The sequence below is a fragment of the Chamaea fasciata genome, unplaced genomic scaffold, assembly GCF_029207755.1.
Source record: "Chamaea fasciata isolate MVZ Bird 193981 ecotype frontalis unplaced genomic scaffold, bChaFas1.0.hap1 SCAF_865, whole genome shotgun sequence".
NCBI classification, from domain to species: domain Eukaryota; kingdom Metazoa; phylum Chordata; class Aves; order Passeriformes; family Sylviidae; genus Chamaea; species Chamaea fasciata.
Window position 1 is genome coordinate 16,332 of NW_027094950.1, and position 25,835 is coordinate 42,166.

Sequence of the window (25,835 nt, forward strand, 5' to 3'; positions counted from 1 at the left end):
AAGTCGAAATTTAGGGGAAAAAAAATTGGAATTTTAGGGGGAAAAAAAGCACAAATTTGGGGGGAAAAATTCCCTAAATTTGGGGAAAATCAGAGTTTTAGTGGGAAAAAAGTCCAAATTTAGGGAAAAAATTGGAATTTTAGGGGAAAAAAAATCAGGAATTTTGGGGGGAAAAAAATCACAAATTTGGGGGGGAAAATTCCAAATTTGAGGGGGGAAAAAAAATCCAAAATCTGGGTGAAAAAAAATCCCCAAATTTAGGAAAAAAAAATCTCAAATTTTGGAGAAAAATTCTGATTTTTAGGGGGAAGATTCCCCAAATTTGGGGGGGGGGGGGGGAATCACAATTTTGGGTCAAAAAGTCCCAAATTTAGGGGGAAAATTCCCAATTTTAGGGGGGAAAAAAAATCCCAAATTTTGGGGGAAACAAAAATCACAATTTGGGTCCAAAATTCCCAAATTTTTGGGGGGGGAAAAAAAAAAATCCAAATTTGGGTCAAAAAAATCCCAAATTTTGGGGGGGAAAAAAAAATCACAATTTGGGTCCAAAATTCCCAAATTTTTTGGGGGGAAAAAAAATCCAAATTTGGGTCAAAAAATCCCAAATTTTGGGGGGGGAAAAAAAACCGAATTTGGGTCCAAAATTCCCAAATTTTTTGGGGGAAAAAAAATTACAATTTGGGTCCAAAAATTCCCAAATTTTTTGGGGGCAAAAAAATCACAATTTGGGTCCAAAATTCCCAAATTTTTGGGGAAAAAAAAAATCACAATTTGGGTCAAAAATTCCCAAATTTTACCACCCCCCCCCCCAGAATTTTCCGGCGGTTTTTTTTTGGGGGGTTTTTTTCCCCCCCCCTCCCCCACCCCCCTCCCCCATCTTTGGACCTTGCCCCTCCCCCACCCCGCGGCCACGTCGTGTCCCAAGTCCAGCGGGGGGCGTGGCCAGACCGGGGAAAGGGGGGTGGGGGGTGGGGTGGGTGGGGGAGGGGCGGGACACCTCCCCCCGCCCCTCCCCCACCCCCCCCTCCCCCACCCCTCCCCCAAATCCCCCCATTTTGGGGTGGGGGAGGGGATTTTCCGGAACCTTTTTTCCCCCCCCAAAAAAAAATATTTGGGAGGGGGTGGGGGGGAGGGGTGGGGGGGGAGGGGCGGGGGCAAAGGTCACTCGGGCCCCGCCCCCCGCCCCGCCCCCTCCGGGGGGTATTTAGGGGACCCCGAATCCTTGGGGGGGAGGGGACGGAGCCCGAGGGACCCCACAGGTGAGGAGGGGGAGGGGGAGGGGAGGGGACACCTGGGGACGATTTTGGGGACGTTTTGTGGGGGTTGGGGACAATTCGGGGACAATTCGGGGACAATTTTGGGACATTTTGGGGGTTGGGGACAATTCGGGGACGAATTTTGGGACATTTTGGGGGGTTTGGGGACAATTTTGGGACATTTTGGGGGTTTGGGGACAATTCGGGGACGAATTTTGGGACTTTTCGGGGTTTTGGGGACAATTCGGGGACAATTTGGGGACAATTTTGGGACATTTTGGGGATTTGGGGACAATTCGGGGACAATTTTGGGGGTTGGGGACAACTTGGGGACGAATTTTGGGACTTTTCGGGGTTTTGGGGACAATTCGGGGACAATTCGGGGACAATTTTGGGACATTTTGGGGATTTGGGGACAATTCGGGGACAATTTTGGGGGTTGGGGACAACTTGGGGACGAATTTTGGGACTTTTCGGGGTTTTGGGGGACAATTCGGGGACAATTCGGGGACAATTTTGGGACATTTTGGGGATTTGGGGACAATTCGGGGACAATTTTGGGGGTTGGGGACAACTTGGGGACGAATTTTGGGACTTTTCAGGGCTTTGGGGACAATTCGGGGACAATTCGGGGACGAATTTTGGACTTTTTGGGAGTTTGGGGACAATTCGGGGACAATTTGGGGGGTTGGGGACAATTTGGGGACAATTTTGGGACTTTTCGGGGTTTTGGGGACAACTTTGGGACAATTTTGGGGGTTGGGGACATTTTGGGGACGAGTTTTGGGAGTTTGGGGACGTTTTGGGGGACAATTTGGGGACGAATTTTGGGGGGTTGGGGACGATTTGGGGACAATTTTTGGGTCATTTTGGGAGTTTGGGGACATTTCAGGGCTTTGGGGACATTTGGGGACAATTTTTGGGACTTTTCAGGGTTTTTGGGGACAATTTTGGGGACAATTTTGAGGTTCGGGGACGATTTGGGGGACAATTTTGGGGGGGTTGGGGACAATCTGGGGACATTTGGAGGGTTTTGGGGCCGTTTGGGGGTTTTTGGGGACATTTTGGGGCCATTTTTGTGACATTTTGGGGCCATTTTGTGACATTTCGGGGGTTTTGGGGCCATTTTGTGACATTTTGTGACATTTTGTGACATTTCGGGTTTTTTTGGGACCATTTCATGGGTTTTTTTCGGCCATTTCGGCGTTTTTTGGGGCCATTTCGGGTTTTTTTTGTGACATTTTTGGGTTTTTTTGGTGCCATTTCGGTTTTTTGGGGCCATTCCGGGGTGTTTTTGGTGACATTTCCTGGGTTTTGGTGACATTTCGGGTTTTTTTGTGACATTTCGGGGTTTTTTTGGTGCCATTTTTGGGTTTTTTTGTGACATTTTGGGGGTTTTTGGGGCCATTTTGGGGTTTTTTGTGACATTTCAGGTTTTTTGGGCCCATTCCGGGGCATTTTGGTGACATTTCGGTTTTTTGGGGCCATTCCGGGGCGTTTTGGTGACATTTTGGGGTTTTTTGGTGCCATTTCGGTTTTTTTGGGGCCATTTTGGGTTTTTTGGTGACATTTCCAGGGTTTTGGTGCCATTCTGGGTTTTTTTGGGCCCATTTCGGGTTTTTTTGGCCCATTTCGGGTTTTTTGGGCCCATTTCGGTTTTTTTGGGGCCATTTTGGGTTTTTTTGGTGACATTTCCAGGGTTTTGGTGACATTTTGGGGGTTTTTTTGGGCCCATTTTGGGTTTTTTTGGGCCCATTTCGGTTTTTTTGGGGCCATTCCGGGTTTTTTGGGGCCATTTCCAGGGTTTCGGGGCCTTTCGGTGACCTCGCGGTGACCTTTCCCGCCCCCCAGGTGCCGCCATGCAGTTTTGGGTCGCGCTGGCGGCGCTGGCGCTGCTGGCAGGTGAGTGACGTCATCGCCCCGTCTTGGGGGCGGATCCCGGGATTTCGGCAATTCCCATTTCTCTGTTTAGTTTTAAGGGAATTTTGATTTTTCTGAGGAATTTTCAGGGATTTGGGGAATTTTTTGGGGGGGTTTTTTTTTTAGGAATAAATCCGAAATTTTTTTAGGGAACAATCCTATTTTTTTGGGGGGGGGGGGGTGGGGGGGGGGTGGGGATAAACCCCAATGGTTTTTTATAAATCCCATTTTTGGGGTAAAAAAAATCCCATTTTTGGGGTAAAAATTCCCATTTTTTGGGATAGAAAATCCCATTTTTGTTGTAAAAAATCCCATTTTTGGTGTAAAAAATCCCATTTTTGGGGTAAAAATTTTCATTTTTGTTGTAAAAATTCCATTTTTGGGGTAAAAATTCCATTTTTGGTGTAACAAATCCCATTTTTGGGACAAAAAATCCCATTTTTTGGTGTAAAAAAATCCCATTTTTGGGACAAAAATCCCATTTTGGGGACAAAAAATCCCATTTTTGGTGTAAAAATCCCATTTTGGGAGTAAAAAATTTTCATTTTTGTTGTAAAAAATCCCATTTTTGTTGTAAAAAATCCCATTTTTGGGGTAAAAATTTTCATTTTTGTTGTAAAAAATCCCATTTTTGGGGTAAAAAATTTTCATTTTTGTTGTAAAAAATTCCCATTTTTGGGGTAAAAATCCCATTTTTGAGATAACAAATCCCATTTTTTGGTGTAAAAATCCCATTTTTGTTGTAAAAATTCCCATTTTTGGGGTAAAAATTTTCATTTTTTGTTGTAAAAATTCCCATTTTTGGGGTAAAAATTTTCATTTTTGGGGTAAAAATCCCATTTTTGGGGTAAAAAATCCCATTTTTGTTGTAAAAATCCCCATTTTTGGGATAGAAAATCCCATTTTTCTTGTAAAAAATCCCATTTTTGCTGTAAAAATCCCATTTTTGGGATAGAAAATCCCATTTTCGGTGTAACAAATCCCATTTTTGGGATAGAAAATCCCATTTTTCTTGTAAAAAAATCCCATTTTTGTTGTAAAAAATCCCATTTTTGTTGTAAAAATTCCCATTTTTGTTGTAAAAATTCCCATTTTTGGGGTAAAAATTTTCATTTTTGGGGTAAAATTTTCCCAATTTTGGGGTAAAAATGTCCATTTTTGTTGTAAAAATCCCATTTTTGGGGTAAAAATTCCCATTTTTGGGGTAAAATTTTCCCAATTTTGGGGTAAAAATGTCCATTTTTGTTGTAAAAATCCCATTTTTGGGGTAAAAATTCCCATTTTTGGGGTAAAATTTTCCCAATTTTGGGGTAAAAATGTCCATTTTTGTTGTAAAAATCCCATTTTTGGGGTAAAAATTTTCATTTTTGGGGTAAAATTTTCCCAATTTTGGGGTAAAAATGTTCCTTTTTGTTTGTAAAATTCCCATTTTTGGGGTAAACCCCCCTCGCCCTCCGTCCGCAGGCTGCGGGGCTGAGCAGAGCGCCCCCACGGCCGCCCCCGCGGCGCCGGCCGCGCTCCCCGCCAGGGTCTGGGGGCTCCTGGGGGCGCTGGGGGAGGCGGCGCAGAACGTCACCGAGAGGCTGCGGGAGAGCGCCCTGCTGCAGCGCCTGCGGTGAGCGCCCCACCGCGAAAAACCAACGGGGGGGGATGGAGAAAAATGGGGGGGGAAACGGGGAAAATGGGGGGAAAAATAGTGAAAATTGGGGGAGAAAAAATAGAGAAAAATGGGGGGGAAAATAGAGAAAATTGGGGAGGAAAACGGGGAAAATGGGGGAGAAAAAATAGAGAAAAAATGGGGGGGGAAAATAGAGAAAAATGGGGGGAAAAACAGCGAAAAATGGGGGGAAAAATAGAGAAAATTGGGGGGAAAAATAGAGAAAAATGGGGGGGGGAAATAGAAAAAAATTGGGGGGGAAACGGGGGGAAAATGGGGGGGAAAATAGAGAAAATTGGGGGGGAAAATAGAAAAAATTGGGGGGGGAATAGGGAAAATTGGGGGGAAAAAATAGAGAAAAATGGGGGGGAAAATAGTGAAAATTGGGGCGGAAAAATAGAGAAAAATGGGGGGGAAACGGGGGGAAAATGGGAGGGAAAAATAGAGAAAAATGGGGGGAAAATAGAGAAAAATGGGGGGGAAATAGAGAAAATTGGGGGGGGAAAATAGAAAAAATTGGGGGGGGAATAGGGAAAATTGGGGGAAAAATAGAGAAAATTGGGGGAGAAACGGGGGAAAAATGGGGGGAAAATAGAGAAAATTTGGGGGGGGAATAGGGAAAATTGGGGGGGAAAAATAGAGAAAAATGGGGGGGAAAATAGAGAAAATTGGGGGGGAAACGGAGGGAAAATGGGGGGGAAAATAGTGAAAAATGGGGGGAGAAAAAATAGAGAAAAATGGGGGGAAAATAGAGAAAAATGGGGGGGAAAATAGAGAAAAATGGGGGGGAAAAAATAGAGAAAAATGGGGGGAAAATAGAGAAAAATGGGGGGGGAAATAGAGAAAAATGGGGGGAAAACAGGGGGAAAATGGGGGGGAAAATAGTGAAAATTGGGGGGAAAAATAGTGAAAATTGGGGGGGGAAATAGAGAAAATTGGGGGGGAAAAATAGTGAAAATTGGGGGGAAAAATAGTGAAAATTGGGGGGGGGAAATAGTGAAAATTGGGGGGGAAAAATAGAGAAAAATGGGGAGGAAAATAGAGAAAATTGGGGAGGAAAACGGGGAAAATGGGGGAGAAAAAATAGAGAAAAATGGGGGGGAAAATAGAGAAAAATGGGGGGAAAAAATAGAGAAAAATGGGGGGGAAACGGGGGGAAAATGGGGGGAAAAATAGAGGAAAAATGGGGGGGAAAATAGTGAAAATTGGGGGGGAAAAATAGAGAAAAATGGGGGAAAAATAGAGAAAATTGGGGGGGAAAAATAGAGAAAAATGGGGGAAAAATAGAGAAAATTGGGGGGGAAAAATAGAGAAAAATGGGGGGGAAAATAGTGAAAATTGGGGGGGGAAATAGTGAAAATTGGGGGAAAAATAGAGAAAAATGGGAGAGAAAATAGATAAAAATGGGGGGGAAAATAGTGAAAATTGGGGGGAAAATAGTGAAAAATGGGGGGAAAACGGGGAAAATGGGGGGGAAAATAGAGAAAAATGGGGGGAAAACAGGGGAAAAATGGGGGGGGAAAAATAGAGAAAATTGGGGGGGATAATAGAAAAAATTGGGGGGGAAACGGGGGGAAAATGGGGGGGAAAATAGAGAAAAATGGGGGGAAAAATAGAGAAAATTGGGGGGGAAATGGGGGAAAATTGGGGGAGAAAAAGTCAAAAATTGGGAGAGAAAATAGAGAAAATTGGGGGGAGGAAAAGTCGAAAATTGGGAGGAAAAGGGTGAAAATTAGTAGGAAAAAGAAAAGTCAAAAATTTTGGGGGAAAACAGCAAAAAATTAGAGGAGAAACAGCAAAAAACCGGAGGTTAAAAAACGCAAAAAAACCAAGAAGAGAACAAAACCTGAAAATTTGAGGGAAAAAACCCAAAATTTGGGGGCGGTGGGAGAAACGGCAAAAATTTCTGGTTAAAAACCTCCGAAATGACCCAAAATCCCGGTTTTTTCCCCAAAAACGAGACCGTAGGGATTCCAAATTCCCCGAAGTGACCCAAAATCCCGGTTTTTTTCCCTGAAATGACCCAAAATCCCGTTTTTCCCCGAAATGACCCAAAATCCCGGTTTTTTCCCCAAAATGACCCAAATCCCGTTTTTCTCCCTCAAAATGACCCAAAATCTCAGTTTTTTTCCCCCAAATCCCATTTTTTCCCCCCAAATCCCATTTTTTTCCCCCAAATGCCATTTTTTTTCCCCCAAATCCAATTTTCTCCCCCAAATGACCCAAATCCCGGGTTTTTCCCCCCAAATCCCATTTTTTTCCCCCAAAATGACCCAAATCCCGGGTTTCTCCCCCCAAATCCCATTTTTCTCCCCCAAATCCCATTTTTTCCCCCCAAATCCCATTTTTTCCCCCCCAAATGACCCCAAAATCCCGTTTTTTCCCCCAAATCCCATTTTTCTCCCCCAAATCCTATTTTTTCCCCCCAAATCCCTTTTTTTTTCCCCGAAATGACCCCAAATTCCATTTTTTTCCCATAAATGACCCAAAATCCCATTTTTTTCCCCCCAAATCCCATTTTTCCCCCAAAATGACCCCAAAATCCCGGTTTTTCCCCCCCCAGGGCCGCCGTGCAGGAGCTGCGGCAGCTGCGGGACGAGGCGCGGGGCTCCCACAGGGATCCCCCAAATGACCCCAAATCCCATTTTTTCCCCCCAAAATGACCCAAATCCCGGTTTATCCCCCCAAATCCCATTTTTCTCCCCCAAAATGACCCAAATCCCGGGTTTTTTCCCCCAAATCCCATTTTTTTTTCCCCATAAATGACCCAAATCTCGGTTTTTTTCCCCCCAAATCCCATTTTTTTTTCCCCAAAATGACCCCAAAATCCCGTTTTTTCCCCCCAAATCCCATTTTTCTCCCCCAAATCCCATTTTTTTCCCCCAAATCCCATTTTCTCCCCCAAATGACCCAGATCCCGGGTTTTTCCCCCCAAATTCCCGTTTTTCCCCCCCAAATCCCATTTTTTTTCCCCCCAAAATCCCATTTTTCCCCCCAAATTGACCCCAAAATCCCGTTTTTCCCCCCCAGGGCCGCCGTGCGGGAGCTGCGGCAGCTGCGGGACGAGGCGCGGGGGCTCCCACAGGGATCCCCAAAATGACCCCAAATCCCATTTTTCTCCCCCAAAATGACCCAAATCCCGGGTTTTTTCCCCCAAATCCCATTTTTTTTCCCCATAAATGACCCAAATCTCGGTTTTTTCCCCCCAAATCCCATTTTTCTCCCCCAAAATGACCCAAATCCCGGTTTATCCCCCCAAATCCCATTTTTCTCCCCCAAAATGACCCAAATCCCGGGTTTTTTTCCCCCCAAATCCCATTTTTTTCCCCCAAATGACCCAAATCCCGGGTTTTTTCCCCCAAATCCCATTTTTTTTCCCCAAAATGACCCCAAAATCCCGGTTTTTCCCCCAGGGCCGCCGTGCGGGAGCTGCGGCAGCTGCGGGACGAGGCGCGGGGCTCCCACAGGGATCCCCAAAATGACCCCAAATCCCATTTTTCTCCCCCAAAATGACCCAAATCCCGGGTTTTTTCCCCCAAATCCCATTTTTTTTTCCCCATAAATGACCCAAATCTCGGTTTTTTCCCCCCAAATCCCATTTTTCTCCCCCAAAATGACCCAAATCCCGGTTTATCCCCCCAAATCCCATTTTTCTCCCCCAAAATGACCCAAATCCCGGGTTTTTTCCCCCCAAAATCCCATTTTTTTCCCCCAAATGACCCCAAATCCCGGTTTTTCCCCCCCCAGGGCCGCCGTGCGGGAGCTGCGGCAGCTGCGGGACGAGGCGCGGGGCTCCCACAGGGATCCCCAAAATGACCACAAATCCCATTTTTTCCCCCCAAAATGACCCAAATCCCGGGTTATCCCCCCAAATCCCATTTTTCTCCCCCAAAATGACCCAAATCCCGGGTTTTTTCCCCCAAGTCCCATTTTCTCTCCCCAAAATGACCCAAATCCCGGTTTATCCCCCCAAATCCCATTTTTCTCCCCCAAAATGACCCAAATCCCATTTTTTCTCCCCCAAATCCCATTTTTTTTTCCCCCAAATCCCATTTTCTCCCCCAAAATGACCCCAATCCCGGGTTTTTTGCCCCAAATCCCATTTTCTCCCCCAAATGACCCAAATCCCGGGTTTTTTTCCCCCAAATCCCATTTTTTCCCCCCAAATCCCATTTTTTTCCTCCAAATCCCATTTTTTTCCCCCCAAATCCCATTTTTTCCCCCAAAATGACCCCAAATCCCGTTTTCCCCCCAGGGCCGCCGTGCGGGAGCTGCGGCAGCTGCGGGACGAGGCGCGGGGCTCCCACAGGGATCCCCAAAATGACCCCAAATCCCATTTTTCTCCCCCAAAATGACCCAAATCCCGGGTTTTTTCCCCCAAATCCCATTTTTTTTCCCCATAAATGACCCAAATCTCGGTTTTTTCCCCCCAAATCCCATTTTTCTCCCCCAAAATGACCCAAATCCCGGTTTATCCCCCCAAATCCCATTTTTCTCCCCCAAAATGACCCAAATCCCGGGTTTTTTCCCCCCAAATCCCATTTTTTTCCCCCAAATGACCCAAATCCCGGGTTTTTTCCCCCAAATCCCATTTTTTTTCCCCAAAATGACCCCAAAATCCCGGTTTTTCCCCCAGGGCCGCCGTGCGGGAGCTGCGGCAGCTGCGGGACGAGGCGCGGGGCTCCCACAGGGATCCCCAAAATGACCCCAAATCCCATTTTTCTCCCCCAAAATGACCCAAATCCCGGGTTTTTTCCCCCAAATCCCATTTTTTTTTCCCCATAAATGACCCAAATCTCGGTTTTTTCCCCCCAAATCCCATTTTTCTCCCCCAAAATGACCCAAATCCCGGTTTATCCCCCCAAATCCCATTTTTCTCCCCCAAAATGACCCAAATCCCGGGTTTTTTCCCCCCAAATCCCATTTTTTTCCCCCAAATGACCCCAAATCCCGGTTTTTCCCCCCCAGGGCCGCCGTGCGGGAGCTGCGGCAGCTGCGGGACGAGGCGCGGGGCTCCCACAGGGATCCCCAAAATGACCACAAATCCCATTTTTTCCCCCCAAAATGACCCAAATCCCGGGTTATCCCCCCAAATCCCATTTTTCTCCCCCAAAATGACCCAAATCCCGGGTTTTTTCCCCCAAGTCCCATTTTCTCTCCCCAAAATGACCCAAATCCCGGTTTATCCCCCCAAATCCCATTTTTCTCCCCCAAAATGACCCAAATCCCATTTTTTCTCCCCCAAATCCCATTTTTTTTTCCCCCAAATCCCATTTTCTCCCCCAAAATGACCCCAATCCCGGGTTTTTTGCCCCAAATCCCATTTTCTCCCCCAAATGACCCAAATCCCGGGTTTTTTCCCCCAAATCCCATTTTTTCCCCCCAAATCCCATTTTTTTCCTCCAAATCCCATTTTTTTCCCCCCAAATCCCATTTTTCCCCCAAAATGACCCCAAATCCCGTTTTCCCCCCAGGGCCGCCGTGCGGGAGCTGCGGCAGCTGCGGGACGAGGCGCGGGGCTCCCACAGGGATCCCCCAAATGACCCAAATCCCATTTTTCTCCCCCAAAATGACCCAAATCCCGGGTTTTTTCCCCCAAATCCCATTTTTTTTTCCCCATAAATGACCCAAATCTCGGTTTTTTCCCCCCAAATCCCATTTTACTCCCCCAAAATGACCCAAATCCCGGTTTATCCCCCCAAATCCCATTTTCTCCCCCAAAATGACCCAAATCCCGGGTTTTTTGCCCCAAATCCCATTTTCTCCCCCAAATGACCCAGATCCCGGGTTTTTCCCCCCAAATCCAATTTTTTTCCCCCAAATGACCCCAAAATCCCGTTTTTTCCCCCAAATCCCATTTTTTCTCCCCCAAAATGACCCAAATCCCGGGTTTTTTTCCCCCAAATCCCATTTTTTCCCCCCAAAATGACCCCAAATCCCGTTTTTCCCCCCAGGGCCGCCGTGCGGGAGCTGCGGCAGCTGCGGGACGAGGCGCGGGGCTCCCACAGGGATCCCCAAAATGACCCCAAATCCCATTTTTTCCCCCCAAAATGACCCAAATCCCGGGTTATCCCCCCAAATCCCATTTTTCTCCCCCAAAATGACCCAAATCCCGGGTTTTTTTCCCCAAATCCCATTTTTTTTCCCCATAAATGACCCAAATCTCGGTTTTTCCCCCCCAAATCCCATTTTTCTCCCCCAAATGACCCAAATCCCATTTTTTCTCCCCCAAATCCCATTTTTTTTCCCCCAAATCCCATTTTCTCCCCCAAAATGACCCAAATCCCGGGTTTTTTGCCCCAAATCCCATTTTCTCCCCCAAATGACCCAGATCCCGGGTTTTTCCCCCCAAATCCCATTTTTTTCCCCCAAATGACCCCAAATCTCGGTTTTTTCCCCCCAAATCCCATTTTTTCTCCCCCAAATCCCATTTTTTCCCCCCAAATCCCATTTTTTTCTCTCCAAAATGACCCAAATTCCGGGTTTTTTCCCCCCAAATCCCATTTTTCTCCCCCCAAAATGACCCAAATCCCGGTTTTCCCCCCAGGGCCGCCGTGCGGGAGCTGCGGCAGCTGCGGGACGAGGCGCGGGGCTCCCAGAGAGAATCTAAAGTTCCCGAAATGACCCAAATCCCATTTTTTTTCCCCAAAATGACCCCAAATCCCGGTTTTTCCCCCCCAGGGCCGCCGTGCGGGAGCTGCGGCAGCTGCGGGACGAGGCGCGGGGCTCCCACAGAGAATCTAAAGTTCCCGAAATGACCCAAATCCCATTTTTTCCCCCCAAATGACCCCAAATCCCGGTTTTTCCCCCCCAGGGCCGCCGTGCGGGAGCTGCGGCAGCTGCGGGACGAGGCGCGGGGCTCCCACAGAGAATCTAAAGTTCCCCAAATTACCCCAAATCCCATTTTTCCCCCCAAAATGACCCCAAAATCCCGTTTTTCCCCCCCCAGGGCCGCCGTGCGGGAGCTGCGGCAGCTGCGGGACGAGGCGCGGGGCTCCCAGAGAGAATCTAAAGTTCCCGAAATGACCCAAATCCCATTTTTCTCCCCCCAAAATGACCCAAATCCCCGTTTTCCCCCCAGGGCCGCCGTGCGGGAGCTGCGGCAGCTGCGGGACGAGGCGCGGGGCCGCGCGGCCGAGTACGGGGCGGAGGCGCGGGCGCTGCTGGAGCTGAGCGCCGCCGACCTGCGCGCCCGCGGCGCCGCCTTCGGCCGCAAGCTGCGGAAACGCCTCGGCCGCGACCACGAGGAGCTGCGGAGGCGCTGGGAGGACGGGAGGGCGGCGCTGCGGGAGCTCTGGGCGGCCCCCGGGAGCGCCCGGCCCGCCGCGGACTGAGGGCGCGGAATAAAGAGACGCGGAGGAGAAGGGCGGGAAAGGCGGCTTGAGACGGCGGGGAAATGGGGAGGGGAAAATGGGGAGGGGGAAAATGGGGATAGGAAAAATGGGATGGGAAAAAATGGGGATGGGAACGGCCCAAAATGGGATGGGAAATGGAGAAAATGGGATGGGAAATGGAGAAAAACGGGGTGGGGAAAATGGGGTGGGGAAAAGGGGGATGGGAAAAAATGGGATGGGAATGGCCCAAAATAGGATGGGAATGGACCAAAATGGGATGGGAAATGGAGAAAATGGGATGGGAAATGGAGAAAAACGGGGTGGGAATGGACAAAAATGGGATGGGAAAAAATGGGGTGAGAATGGCCCAAAATGGGATGGGAATGGACAAAATGGGATGGGAAATGGAGAAAATGGGATGGGAAATGGAGAAAATGGGATGGGAAATGGAGAAAAACGGGGTGGGAATGGACAAAAATGGGATGGGAAAAAATGGGGTGAGAATGGCCCAAAATGGGATGGGAAATGGAGAAAAACGGGGTGGGGAAAATGGGGTGGGAATGGCCCAAAATAGGATGGGAAATGGAGAAAAACGGGGTGGGAATGGACAAAAATGGGGTGGGGAAAAATGGGGTGGGAATGGCCCAAAATGGGATGGGAATGGACAAAATGGGATGGGAAATGGAGAAAAACGGGGTGGGGAAAATGGGGTGGGGAAAAGGGGATGGGGAAATGGGGTGGGGAAAATGGGGTGAGAATGGCCCAAAATGGGATGGGAAATGGAGAAAATGGGATGGGAAATGGAGAAAAACGGGGTGGGAATGGACAAAATGGGATGGGAAAAAATGGGGATGGGAATGGCCCAAAATGGGATGGGAATGGACAAAATGGGATGGGAAATGGAGAAAAACGGGGTGGGGAAAATGGGGTGGGGAAATGGGGTGGGAATGGCCCAAAATGGGATGGGAATGGACAAAATGGGATGGGAAATGGAGAAAATGGGATGGGAAATGGAGAAAATGGGATGGGAAATGGAGAAAAACGGGGTGGGGAAAATGGGGTGGGAATGGACCAAAATGGGATGGGAAATGGAGAAAAACGGGGTGGGAATGGACAAAAATGGGATGGGAAAAAATGGGGATGGGAATGGCCCAAAATGGGATGGGAAATGGAGAAAATGGGATGGGAAATGGAGAAAATGGGATGGGAAATGGAGAAAAACGGGGTGGGGAAAAATGGGGAGGGAAAATGGGGTGGGGAAAAATGGGATGGGAAAAAATGGGATGGGAATGGACAAAATGGGATGGGAAAAAATGGGATGGGAATGGACAAAATGGGATGGAAACAGCTCGAAACGGGATGGAAACGGCCTGAAATGGGATGGGAAAAATGGGATGGGAATGGACAAAATGGGATGGAAATGGTCTGGAATGGGATGGGAAAAATTGGGATGGAAAAAATGGGAAGGGAAAAAAAAACGGGATAGAAAAGGCCAAAAATGGGACGAAAATGGACAAAAACGGGATGGAAACATCCCGGAACGGGATGGGAAAAAATGGGATGGGAATGGCCCAAAACGGGACCAGAACACCCCCAAAAAGGGATGGAAATGGACAAAATGGGATGAAAACTCCTCGAAACGGGTCCGAACAGCTCCAAAAGGGCCGGAATTGTCCCAAAAAAGGGCCGGAAACGCCCCAACGGGGGGTCGGGGACAGGCCAAAAAAAAACGGGATCCAAGGGTCCCGGAGAGCGACGGGAGGGCCCCAAAATGGCTCAAAACCGCCCCAAAAACTCCCTCAAAATCACTCGGGACCCACCAACCCCCCCCCAATCCTCCCCAGTGACGTCACAGGCGGGGGGTGATGACGTCACGGGTGGACCGATGACATCACAGGCGGCTCGATGACGTCACCCACTCCGGGTTGTTTTTTTTTCCTCTAAAATCGTTTATTTGGCCCCGAATTTTAAGGGGAAGATTCTTCCCCAATTTATTTTTTTTTTTTTATTATTATTATTAATTAAAAACCAAAAGGCACCAAAAAACCCCCGAAAACGACCCCAAAAACTGGACGGGGACCCGGGGGAAGGTTCCGGAATTCCGGGAACGTTCGGCGATTCCCGCTCACACCACGAGGCTCTCGCGGCTCAAGGCGTCGTTCTGGGAGGGGGGAGAGAAAGAGGGGAAAAAATTATCCCAAATTAGTCCCAATTAATTATCCCCAACTCGTCCCAAATTAGCCCCAAATTAGCCCAAATTATTCCTAATTAATTATCCCGAATATACCCAAATCATCCCCAAATTATCCCGACTTATCATCCCACATGACTTCGAAACGGTCCCAAATTGCTCCTAATTAATTATCCCAAATTATCAGCAAATTACCCATAAATTATCCCAAATTGATTATTCCAAATTATCCCGACTCATTACCCCAAATGACTTCTAAATGATCTCAAATTATTCCTAATTAATTATTCCAAAATGATCACCAAATGACTTCTAAATGATCCCAAGTTACTCCTAATTAATTATCCCAAATTATCACCAAGTTATCCACAAATTATCCCAACGTATCCCAAATTATTCCAAATTATCCACAAATTATCCCAAATTAATCATCCCAAATTACCCCGAATTACTTCTAAATGATCCCACATTATTCCTAATTAATTATCCCAAATTATCCATAAATTATCCCAAATTAATCATCCCAAATTATCCCCAAATGACTCCTAAATGATCCCACATTATTCCTAATTAATTATCACCAAATTATCCACAAATTATCACCAATTAATCATCCCAAATGACCCCGAATTACTTCTAAATGATCCCAAATTACTCCTAATTAATTATCCCAAATTAATCATCCCAAATGACCCCAAATGACTCCTAAATGATCCCCAATTACTCCTAATTAATGATCCCAAATTATCACCAAATTATCCACAAATTATCCCAAATTAATCATCCCAAATGACCCCAAATGACTCCTAAACGATCCCACATTATTCCTAATTAATTATCCCAAATTATCCACAAATTATCCCAAATTAATCATCCCAAATGACCCCGAATTACTTCTAAATGATCCCACATTATTCCTAATTAATCATCCCAAATTATCCACAAATTATCCCAAATTAATCATCCCAAATGACCCCGAATTACTTCTAAATGATCCCACATTATTCCTAATTAATCATCCCAAATTAATAATCCCAAATTACCCCCAAATTAACCCAACGTATCCCAAATTATCCCCAAATCACCCACAAATCATCCCAGATTAATCATCCCAAGTGACCCCAAATGACCCCGAAACGATCCCCAATTACTCCTAATTAATGATCCCAAATTATCCCCAAATCACCCACAAATTATCCCAGATTAATCATCCCAAGTGACCCCAAGTGACCCCTAAATGATCCCCAATTACTCCTAATTAATGATCCCAAATTATCCCCAAATCACCCACAAATTATCCCAGATTAATCATCCCAAATGACCCCAAATGACCCCGAAACGATCCCCAATTACTCCTGATTAAAGATCCCAAATTATCCCCAAATCACCCACAAATTATCCCAGATTAATCATCCCAAATGACCCCAAATGACCCCGAAACGATCCCCAATTACTCCTGATTAAAGATCCCAAATTATCACCAAATCACCCACAAATTATCCCAGATTAATCATCCCAAATGACCCCAAATGACCCCGAAACGATCCCCAATTGCTCCTAATTAATGATCCCAAATTATCCCCAAATCACCCACAAATCATCCCAGATTAATCATCCCAAATGACCCCAAATGACCCCGAAACGATCCCCAATTGCTCCTAATTAACGACCCCCCAATCGTCGCTCATTAATTCCGCCCCCGACTCGCCCCCTCCCCCACCTTGCGCAGCCTCCGGGGGGCTCCCGGGGGGTCCCTGGGTGGGGGAGGGCTGTGCGCCGCCCCTCCCCCCCCCGCCCTCAGCTCGTCCCGGGATCGGCTCCGGGGGGGTCGCCCGGGGGGGGGAGGGGTCAGGGACCGCCCCCCGCTCCCCTCCCCCCGCCCCTCCCCCCACTTTTCGGCGCCCCCCAAAATCTCGGCCGAGCGCCAGCGGCCGCGGGGGGGGCTGGGGGGGCTGGGGGGGCGGCGGGGGGGCGCCCAGGGGGGCTCGTGCAGGGAGCTGACGTCACTGGGGGCGGGGCCTAAAAAAAAAAAGGGGGGGGGAGGGGGAGGAGGGGGTTAGTGTGGGGGAGGGGTGAGAGTTCCTCCCCCCCCCCCCCCCAAAAAAAAAATCCCCAAAATTCCTCAGGACCCCCCAAAATTCCCCCCAAATTCCTCAAAATTCCCCCAAAATCCCCCGACAGGACCCCCCGAAATCCCTCAGGGACCCCCAAATCCCCCCAAAATCCCCCAAAATCCCCCAAATTCCCCCAAATCCCTCAGAACCTCCCAAAATCCCCCCAAATCCCACCCAGGACCCCCCGAAATCCCTCAGGGACCCCCAAATTCCCCCCAAATCCCTCAGAACTTCCCAAAATCCCCCCAAATCCCACCCAGGACCCCCCAAAATCCCCCAAATTCCCCCAAATCCCTCAGAACCTCCCAAAATCCCCCCAAATCCCACCCAGGACCCCCCAAAATCCCCCAAATTCCCCCAAATCCCTCAGAACCTCCCAAAATCCCCCCAAATCCCACCCAGGACCCCCCAAAATCCCCCAAATTCCCCCAAATCCCTCAGAACCTCCCAAAATCCCCCCAAATCCCACCCAGGATCCCCCAAAATCCCCCCAAAATCCCCCAAAATCCCCCCAAATCCCTCAGAACCTCCCAAAATCCCCCCAAATCCCACCCAGGACCCCCCAAAATCCCCCAAATCCCCCCAAATCCCTCAGAACTTCCCAAAATCCCCCCAAATCCCACCCAGGACCCCCCAAAATCCCCCAAATTCCCCCAAATCCCTCAGAACCTCCCAAAATCCCCCCAAATCCCACCCAGGACCCCCCAAAATCCCCCAAATCCCCCCAAATCCCTCAGAACCTCCCAAAATCCCCCCAAATCCCACCCAGGACCCCCCAAAATCCCCCAAATCCCCCCAAATCCCACCCAGGACCCCCCAAAATCCCCCCAAAATCCCCCAAATTCCCCCCCAGAACCTCCCAAAATCCCCCCAAATCTCCCCCAACTCCCCCCACCCGCCCCCGGGACCCCCCAGCTCCGCCCTGACCTGCGGCCCAGGCCGCGGCTCTGCCGTTCGGGGGCTCCCAGGTGTTCATCTGCTCCTCCAGGTAACGCAGGACGCTGGGGGCGGGTCCCGAGGGGGCTGCGGGGAGGGGGAGGGGTCAGGGGGGGAGGGGGGAGAAGCGGCTCCAGTTCCTCCCAGTACAGTCCCAGTATAAACCAGTTTGTAAATCCATTCAGGTCACCCATCCAGGTTGGGACCGGGGCGGACCCTGCTGAGCTTCAGAGCCCGGCCCGGAGCCCAGTGCGGCCCCAGTGCCTCCCAGTATGGACCAGTATAGACCAGTATGAGCCCAGGACAGCCTCAGTGTGGCCCCAGTGCCTGCCAGTACAGCCCCAGTTCCTCCCAGTACAAACCAGTGTGAAATCACATTCAGGTCACCCATCCAGGCTGGGACCAGGGCGGACCCCGCTGAGCTTCGGAGCCCAGCCAGGCACCCAGTGCGGGCCCAGTGCCTCCCAGTATGAACCAGTATAGACCAGTATGAGCCCAGGACAGCCTCAGTGTGCGCCCAATACCTCCCAGTACAGTCCCAGTATAAACCAGTTTGTAAATCCATTCAGGTCACCCATCCAGGTTGGGACCAGGGCAGACCCTGCTGAGCTTCGGAGCCTGGCCAGACACCCAGTGCGGGCCCAGCACCTCCCAGTATGGACCAGTATAGACCAGTATGAGCCCAGGACAGCCTCAGTGTGATCCCAGTGCCTGCCAGTACAGCCCCAGTTCCTCCCAGTACAAACCAGTGTGAAATCACATTCAGGTCACCCATCCAGGCTGGGACCAGGGCGGACCCCGCTGAGCTTCGGAGCCCAGCCAGGCACCCAGTGCAGCCCCAGTGCCTCCCAGTATGGACCAGTATGAGCCCAGGACAGCCTCAGTGTGCGCCCAATACCTCCCAGTACAGTCCCAGTATAAACCAGTTTGTAAATCACATTCAGGTCACCCATCCAGGTTGGGACCGGGGCGGACCCTGCTGAGCTTCAGAGCCCGGCCAGGCACCCAGTGCGGGCCCAGTGCCTCCCAGTATAAACCAGTAGGGAACCAGCGCCTCCCAGTACGGACCGAGATCTCTCCCAGTTCCCTCCCAGCAACCCCCACTCCCCTCCCAGTACAAACCAGTAACCCCCAAGGCCCAGCCAACCCCTCCCAGCCCCGTGATTGACAGCTGTCAATCAGCCCCGCCCTCACCTGAGCTGTCGCTGTCCCTCAGCAGCGGCACCTGAGAGCTCTGGCTGCTCCCTGGGGAGGGGAGGGGACAGGTGAGGCCTCACCTGAGCCCACCTGAGCCCCCTCCCCCCCCCGCCCCTCCCCCACTCACCGAGGAGCTGCAGGGGCACCGCGGGGTGGGGGGAGGGGCTGAAGGCCACCCCCGACGTCGCCGCTTTCCCGGCCAGGTAAACTGCGGCGGGAGGGAGGGGACAGGTGAGGTGGTCACAGAGCCGCCAGGACACGCCCAGGTGTGTCCAGGTGCCCCCAGGTGTGTCCCCAGGTGTGTCCCCAGGTGTGTCCAGGTGTCCCCAGGTGTCCCCAGGTGTCACCAGGTGTCACCAGGTGTGTCCCCAGGTGTGTCCAGGTGTCCCCAGGTGTTCCCAGGTGCTCCCAGGTGTCCTCAGGTATGCCCAGGTGTGCCCAGGTGTGAACCCAGGTGTTCCCAGGTGTCCCCAGGTGTGCGCAGGTGTGTCCAGGTGTCCCCAGGTGTGTCCAGGTCTCCCCAGGTGTCCCCAGGTGCATCCCCAGGTGTGTCCAGGTGTGCCCAAGTGCCCCCAGGTATGTCCAAGTGTCCCCAGGTGTCCCCAGGTGTCCCCAGGTGTGTCCCCAGGTGCCCCCAGGTGTCCCCAGGTGTCCCCAGGTGTGCCCAGGTGTCCCCAGGTGTGTCCAGGTGTGTCCCCAGGTGCCCCCAGGTGCCCTCAGGTGTGCCCAGGTGTCCCCAGGTGTGCCCAGGTGTCCCCAGGTGTGTCCCCAGGTGCCCCCAGGTGTGTCCCCAGGTGCGCCCAGGTGTCCCCAGGTGTGTCCCAGGTGTCCCCAGGTGTGTCCCCAGGTGTCCCCAGGTGTCCCCAGGTGTGTCCCAGGTGTCCCCAGGTGTGTCCAGGTGTGTCCCCAGGTGCCCCCAGGTGTCCCCAGGTGACTCACGGGCCTCGGGGCAGCAGCAGGTGCGGGGGCAGCAGGGGCAGCGCAGGTAACAGCAGCAGGTGTGGGGGCAGCACTGGCACCAGCACAGCCCCGCCCCCAGCGCCACCAGCCCCGCCCCCAGCGCCACCAGCACCACGAACAGCCAGTCTGGGGATGCACAAATTAGCATAAATTAGCATAAATCACTACAAATTATCATAAATCAGCATAAAACAACCCCCCAAATTATCCTGAATAATTATCCTAAATTATCCCTAAATTAGCATAATTTATCCCAGAGTCACCAGCCCCGCCCCCAGCACCACGAGCCGCCGGGCTGGGAACGCCCTGATTAGCATAAATTAGCATAAACAAGTTATCCCCAAACTGAAACCCCAAAGGATCCCCGAGGCTTTCCGAATCCTCCCAAATTCGTCCCAAAAAATTATCCCCGCACCTGTGCGCCCCACCCCCCAGCTGGCCCCAGGTGTGGCCCCAGGTGTCCCCAGGTGTCCCCAGGTGTGCCCAGGTGTCCCCAGGTGTCCCCAGGTGTGTCCCAGGTGCCCCCAGGTGTCCCCAGGTGCCCCCAGGTGTGCCCAGGTGTCCCCAGGTGCCCCCAGGTGTCCCCAGGTGTGCCCAGGTGTGTCCCAGGTGTCCCCAGGTGTGTCCCAGGTGCCCCCAGGTGTCCCCAGGTGCCCCCAGGTGTCCCCAGGTGTCCCCAGGTGCCCCCAGGTGTCCCCAGGTGTGCCCAGGTGTGTCCCAGGTGTCCCCAGGTGTGTCCCAGGTGTCCCCAGGTGTCCCCAGGTGTCCCCAGGTGTGCCCAGATGTGTCCCAGGTGTCCCCAGGTGCCCCCAGGTGTCCCCAGGTGTGCCCAGGTGTCCCCAGGTGTGTCCCCAGCTGTCCCCAGGTGTGCCCAGGTGTGTCCCAGGTGCCCCCAGGTGTCCCCAGGTGTGTCCCAGGTGTCCCCAGGTGTCCCCAGGTGTGCCCAGGTGTGCCCAGATGTGTCCCAGCTGTCCCCAGGTGTCCCCAGGTGCCCCCAGGTGCCCCCAGGTGTGCCCAGGTGTGTCCCCCCGTACCTGGCAGGGTCCCCTCGGGCAGGAGTCGGGCGCCCTCGGGAAGAGACCCTGGGGGGACACGGGGGGAGGGGGGGGGGCGGGGCAGCCCAGTTCCCTCCCAGTCCAAACCAGTCCAAACCAGTCTATCCCAATCCCCTCCCAGTTTGTCCCAGTTCCCCTCCCAGTATAAACCAGTTCCCTCCCAGTTCCCCCAATGAACTCCCAATGTTTCTCTGTCCCCCCCCGGTGGCGGCTTCGGGAACTGCAGCGCCCTCCCAGTCACTCCCAGTTTATCCCAGTCTATCCCAGTCAATTCCAATCCCCTCCCAGTCCATCCCAGTGCCTCCCAGCCCCCTCCCAGTTTATCCCAGTTTGTCCCAGTCCCTCCCAGTTCATCCCAGTTCCCTCCCAGTCCGTCCCAGTCCCCTCCCAGTCCCTCCCAGTCCCTCCCAGTCCCTCCCAGTCCCCTCCCAGTCCCTCCCAGTCCCTCCCAGTCTCACCCAGCACCACCAGCTCAGCCACGCCCTCGTTGTTGCCCTGCAGGTCGCTGGTGGAGGTGACGGTGCACACGTACAGCCCGCTGTCCCCCCACGCCGCCGGGCCCAGGCTCAGCTCCGCACCTGCGCAGGTGAGACGCGGACAGGTGTGCCGCAGGTGTCCCCAGGTGTGTTATGAGTTGTCCCAGATGTCCCCCAGGTGTGCCCAGGTGTGTCCCGGGTGAGTTACGGGGGCGCCAGGTGTGTCACGAGCGTGAAAAGTGAGCTACAGGTGTGAGAGCTGTGTCCCCAGGTACCCTCCAGGTGTGTTCCAGGTGTGCACAGGTGTGTCCCGGGTGTGTCTCAGGTGTGCTGTGAGTTGTCACAGGTGTCCCCAGGTGTGTCCAGCTGCCCCCAGGTGTCCCCAGGTGCGCCCAGGTGTGTTATGAGTTGTCCCAGGTGTCCCCCAGGTGTCCCCAGGTGTGTTATGAGTTGTCCCAGATGTCCCCCAGGTGTGCTCAGGTGTGTCTCAGGTGTCCCCAGGTGTCCCCAGGTGTGCTCAGGTGTGTCTCAGGTGTCCCCAGGTGTGCTCAGGTGTGTCTCAGGTGTGCCCAGGTGTGCCCAGGTGTGCCCAGGTGCGCTCACCTCCTCGGATGGTGACGGCCCTGCCCAGGTAGAAGTCCCCCAGGGTCACTGTGTCCCCCAGGTGTGCCCAGGGGTGTTATGAGTTGTCCCAGGTGTGCCCAGGTGTCCCCAGGTGTGCTCAGGTGTGTCTCAGGTGCACCCAGGTGTGTTATGAGTTGTCCCAGGTGTGCCCAGGTGTCCCCAGGTGTGTTCCAGGTGTGCCCAGGTGTGTTATGAGTTGTCCCAGGTGTCCCCAGGTGTGCTCAGGTGTGTCTCAGGTGCACCCAGGTGTGTTATGAGATGTCCCAGGTGTCCCCAGGTGTGCTCAGGTGTGTCTCAGGTGCACCCAGGTGTGTTATGAGTTGTCCCAGGTGTGCCCAGGTGCGCTCACCTCCTCGGATGGTGACGGCCCTGCCCAGGTAGAAGTCCCCCAGGGTCACTGTGTCCCCCAGGTGTGCCCAGGTGTGTTATGAGTTGTCCCAGGTGTGCTCAGGTGTGTCTCAGGTGCACCCAGGTGTGTTATGAGATGTCCCAGGTGTCCCCAGGTGTGCTCAGGTGTGTCTCAGGTGCACCCAGGTGTGTCATGAGTTGTCCCAGGTGCGCCCAGGTGCGCTCACCTCCTCGGATGGTGACGGCCCTGCCCAGGTAGAAGTCCCCCAGGGTCACCTGCTCGCCCTGTTTGGTGGCCACGATGCGCACGGTGCGCGCCGAGTCCGGGCAGGCGGCGGCCGCCTCGCCAGGTGAGTCCCAGGTGCCGCCAGGTGAGTCCCAGGAGGCGGCAGGCGAGTCGCGGGAGTCGGGGCAGAAGGATTTGTACTTCCAGGTGACGATGGGCGGCGGCCCAGGTGAGCTCACCTGGAACTGGCAGCGCAGCAGGACCGGCTGGAACAGCAGCGCCACCGTGCGGGGCTCGGGCACCGTCACCTGCAGCGGCCACACCTGCAGGGGCGCACCTGGACAGGTGAGAGACGGGACAGGGTCACCCGGGGTCACCTGTGCAGGTGTCAGTGTCACCCAGGGTCACCTGAACAGGTGTCAGTGTCACCCAGGGTCACCTGTGCAGGTGTCAGTGTCACCTGCAGGGGCGCACCTGGACAGGTGAGAGACGGGACAGGGTCACCCGGGGTCACCTGTGCAGGTGTCAGTGTCACCTGCAGGGGCCACACCTGGACAGGTGAGAGACGGGACAGGGTCACCCGGGGTCACCTGTGCAGGTGTCAGTGTCACCTGCAGGGGCCACACCTGGACAGGTGAGAGACGGGACAGGGTCACCCGGGGTCACCTGCCCAGGTGTCAGTGTCACCTGCAGGGGCCACATCTGGACAGGTGAGAGACGGGACAGGGTCACCCGGGGTCACCTGTGCAGGTGTCAGTGTCACCCAATGTCACCTGTGCAGGTGTCAGTGTCACCTGCAGGGGCGCACCTGGACAGGTGAGAGACGGGACAGGGTCACCCAGGGTCACCTGTACAGGCGTCAGTGTCACCCGGGGTCACCTGTGCAGGTGTCAGTGTCACCTGCAGGGGCGCACCTGGACAGGTGAGAGGGGACAGGGTCACCCGGGGTCACCTGTACAGGTGTCAGTGTCACCCAATGTCACCTGTGCAGGTGTCAGTGTCACCTGCAGGGGCGCACCTGGACAGGTGAGAGACGGGACAGGGTCACCCGGGGTCACCTGTACAGGTGTGTCACCCAATGTCACCTGTGCAGGTGTCAGTGTCACCCAGGGTCACCTGTGCAGGTGTCAGTGTCACCTGCAGGGGCCACACCTGGACAGGTGAGAGGGGACAGGGTCACCCGGGGTCACCTGTGCAGGTGTGTCACCCACTGTCACCTGTGCAGGTGTCAGTGTCACCCAGGGTCACCTGTCCAGGTGTCAGTGTCACCTGCAGGGGCCACACCTGGACAGGTGAGAGATGGGACAGGGTCACCCGGGGTCACCTGTGCAGGTGTCAGTGTCACCCAATGTCACCTGTGCAGGTGTCAGAGTCACCTGCAGGGGCCACACCTGGACAGGTGAGAGACGGGACAGGGTCACCCGGGGTCACCTGTACAGGTGTGTCACCCAATGTCACCTGTCCAGGTGTCAGTGTCACCTGCAGGGGCCACACCTGGGGACAGGTGTGCTACCCGCAGCATCACCTGAGCTCACCTGTAACTCACCTGTGCTCACCTGTAACTCACCTGAGCCCACCTGAGCTCACCTGTAACTCACCTGAACTCACCTGTGCTCACCTGAGCCCACCTGAACTCACCTGTAACTCACCTGTAACTCACCTGTAACTCACCTGAGCCCACCTGAGCTCACCTGTAACTCACCTGAACTCACCTGTGCTCACCTGTAACTCACCTGAGCCCACCTGAGCTCACCTGTAACTCACCTGAACTCACCTGTGCTCACCTGAGCTCACCTGTAACTCACCTGAACTCACCTGTGCTCACCTGTAACTCACCTGAGCTCACCTGTAACTCACCTGTGCTCACCTGAACTCACCTGTGCTCACCTGTAACTCACCTGACCTCACCTGTGCTCACCTGTAACTCACCTGACCTCACCTGTGCTCACCTGTAACTCACCTGAGCTCACCTGTGCTCACCTGTAACTCACCTGAGCTCACCTGTGCTCACCTGTAACTCACCTGTAACTCACCTGTAACTCACCTGAGCCCACCTGAGCTCACCTGTAACTCACCTGAACTCACCTGTGCTCACCTGTAACTCACCTGTGCCCACTCCCCATGATCGCCCTGCCTCTAAATTACCCCTAATTAACCCCACCCCTCTTAATTACCCCCACCCCCTTAATTACCCCCACCCATTTCCCCTCTTAATTATCCCCTAATTAGCCCCCAGCCCCTTAATTGCCCCCTTAGCTCCACCTCAGCCCCTTAATTAGCCTGGCCCCCCCTTAATTAACCTGCTAATTACCCCAAGCCCCCTTTAATTACCCCGTTAATTACCCCCTGGCTCCCTTATTACCCCCCAATTAACCCTCCGTCCCTTAATTACCCCGAACCTCCCTTGATTATCCCCGAACCCATTAACTACCCCCCTAATTAACGCCCAGACTCTTAATTACCCCAGACCACGTTAATTGCCCCCAGACCCTGTTAATTACGCCATTCCCATTAATTAACCCCAGACCCCATTAATTGCCCCGTTCCCCATTAATTAACTCATTAATTACCCCCAGACCCCGTTAATTAACTCATTAATTGCCCCAGACCCCGTTAATTACCCTCAGACCCGTTAATTAACTCATTAATTGCCCCCAGACCCCGTTAATTACCCTCAGACCCGTTAATTAACTCATTAATTGCCCCAGACCCCGTTAATTACCCCGTTCCCCGTTAATTAACTCATTAATTGCCCCAGACCCCGTTAATTACCCCGTCCCCCGTTAATTAACTCATTAATTGCCCCCAGACCCCGTTAATTACCCCCAGACCCCGTTGATTGCCCCAGACTCCATTAATTACACCCAGACCCCGTTAATAAACTCATTAATTGCCCCAGACTCCATTAATTACCCTCAGACCCCGTTCATTAACTCATTAATTGCCCCAGACCCTGTTAATTACCCCCAGACCCCGTTAATTACCCCCGTCCCCCGTTAATTGCCCCAGACCCCGTTAATTACCCCCAGACCCCGTCATTAACTCATTAATTGCCCCCAGACCCCGTTAATTACCCCGTCGCCCGCTAATTAAGGCGTTAATTACCCCGCACCCACCGAGCAGCGCCAGCAGCGCCCCCAGCGCCGCCGCCATCTTGGCCCGGCCAGGTGTGGGCGGGGCCACGGGGGGCGTGACCGGCGCACCTGGACACGCCCGGTTCCGGCTCGGGCCACGCCCATTTTTCCTTATATGGGCGGGGGAATGGGGGAGGCGGAAATTGGGGAAAAAAATCGGGAAATAAATGGGGAGAACTCGGGGAAAATGGGAAAAATTGGGGAAAATGGAAAAGGAATGGGGGAAGAAAGGCAGGAAAAGGGGAAAAAACGGGAAAAATTGGGGGAAAATTGGGAAAAACTGGGGGAAAATTGGGAAAAACCGGGGAAAATGGAAAAGGAATGGGGGAAGAAAGGCAGGAAAAGGGGAAAAAACGGGAAAAATTGGGGGAAAATTGGGAAAAACTGGGGGAAAATTGGGAAAAACC

The 25,835-nt window shown here is 52.5% G+C and overlaps 2 protein-coding genes across 5 annotated transcripts; one reads left to right on the forward strand and one right to left on the reverse strand.

The window, feature by feature from the left end:
* Positions 1-1,230: 1,230 nt before the first annotated feature.
* On the forward strand, positions 1,231-12,197 carry LOC136305988 (apolipoprotein E-like). Its single transcript, XM_066209340.1, has 4 exons — positions 1,231-1,259; positions 3,108-3,158; positions 4,641-4,791; positions 11,915-12,197. The coding sequence occupies exons 2-4, from the start codon at positions 3,116-3,118 to the stop codon at positions 12,165-12,167; spliced, it is 447 nt and encodes a 148-aa protein (XP_066065437.1). The 5' UTR covers positions 1,231-1,259; positions 3,108-3,115; the 3' UTR covers positions 12,168-12,197.
* Positions 12,198-14,092: 1,895 nt separating this feature from the next.
* On the reverse strand, positions 14,093-25,533 carry LOC136305987 (lipolysis-stimulated lipoprotein receptor-like). 4 transcript variants are annotated; one of them, XM_066209335.1, is made up of 10 exons: positions 25,411-25,533; positions 22,296-22,631; positions 21,079-21,198; positions 20,600-20,647; positions 19,545-19,691; positions 18,733-18,813; positions 18,603-18,653; positions 17,400-17,495; positions 16,079-16,377; positions 14,093-14,328 (listed from the first exon to the last, which is right to left on the reverse strand). In XM_066209335.1, the coding sequence occupies exons 1-10, from the start codon at positions 25,445-25,447 to the stop codon at positions 14,293-14,295; spliced, it is 1,251 nt and encodes a 416-aa protein (XP_066065432.1). In that variant the 5' UTR covers positions 25,448-25,533; the 3' UTR covers positions 14,093-14,292. The 4 variants fall into 4 exon arrangements, with proteins under 4 accessions (XP_066065432.1, XP_066065433.1, XP_066065435.1 ...); XM_066209336.1 differs by lacking the exon at positions 20,600-20,647; XM_066209338.1 differs by lacking the exon at positions 19,545-19,691.
* Positions 25,534-25,835: the final 302 nt, after the last annotated feature.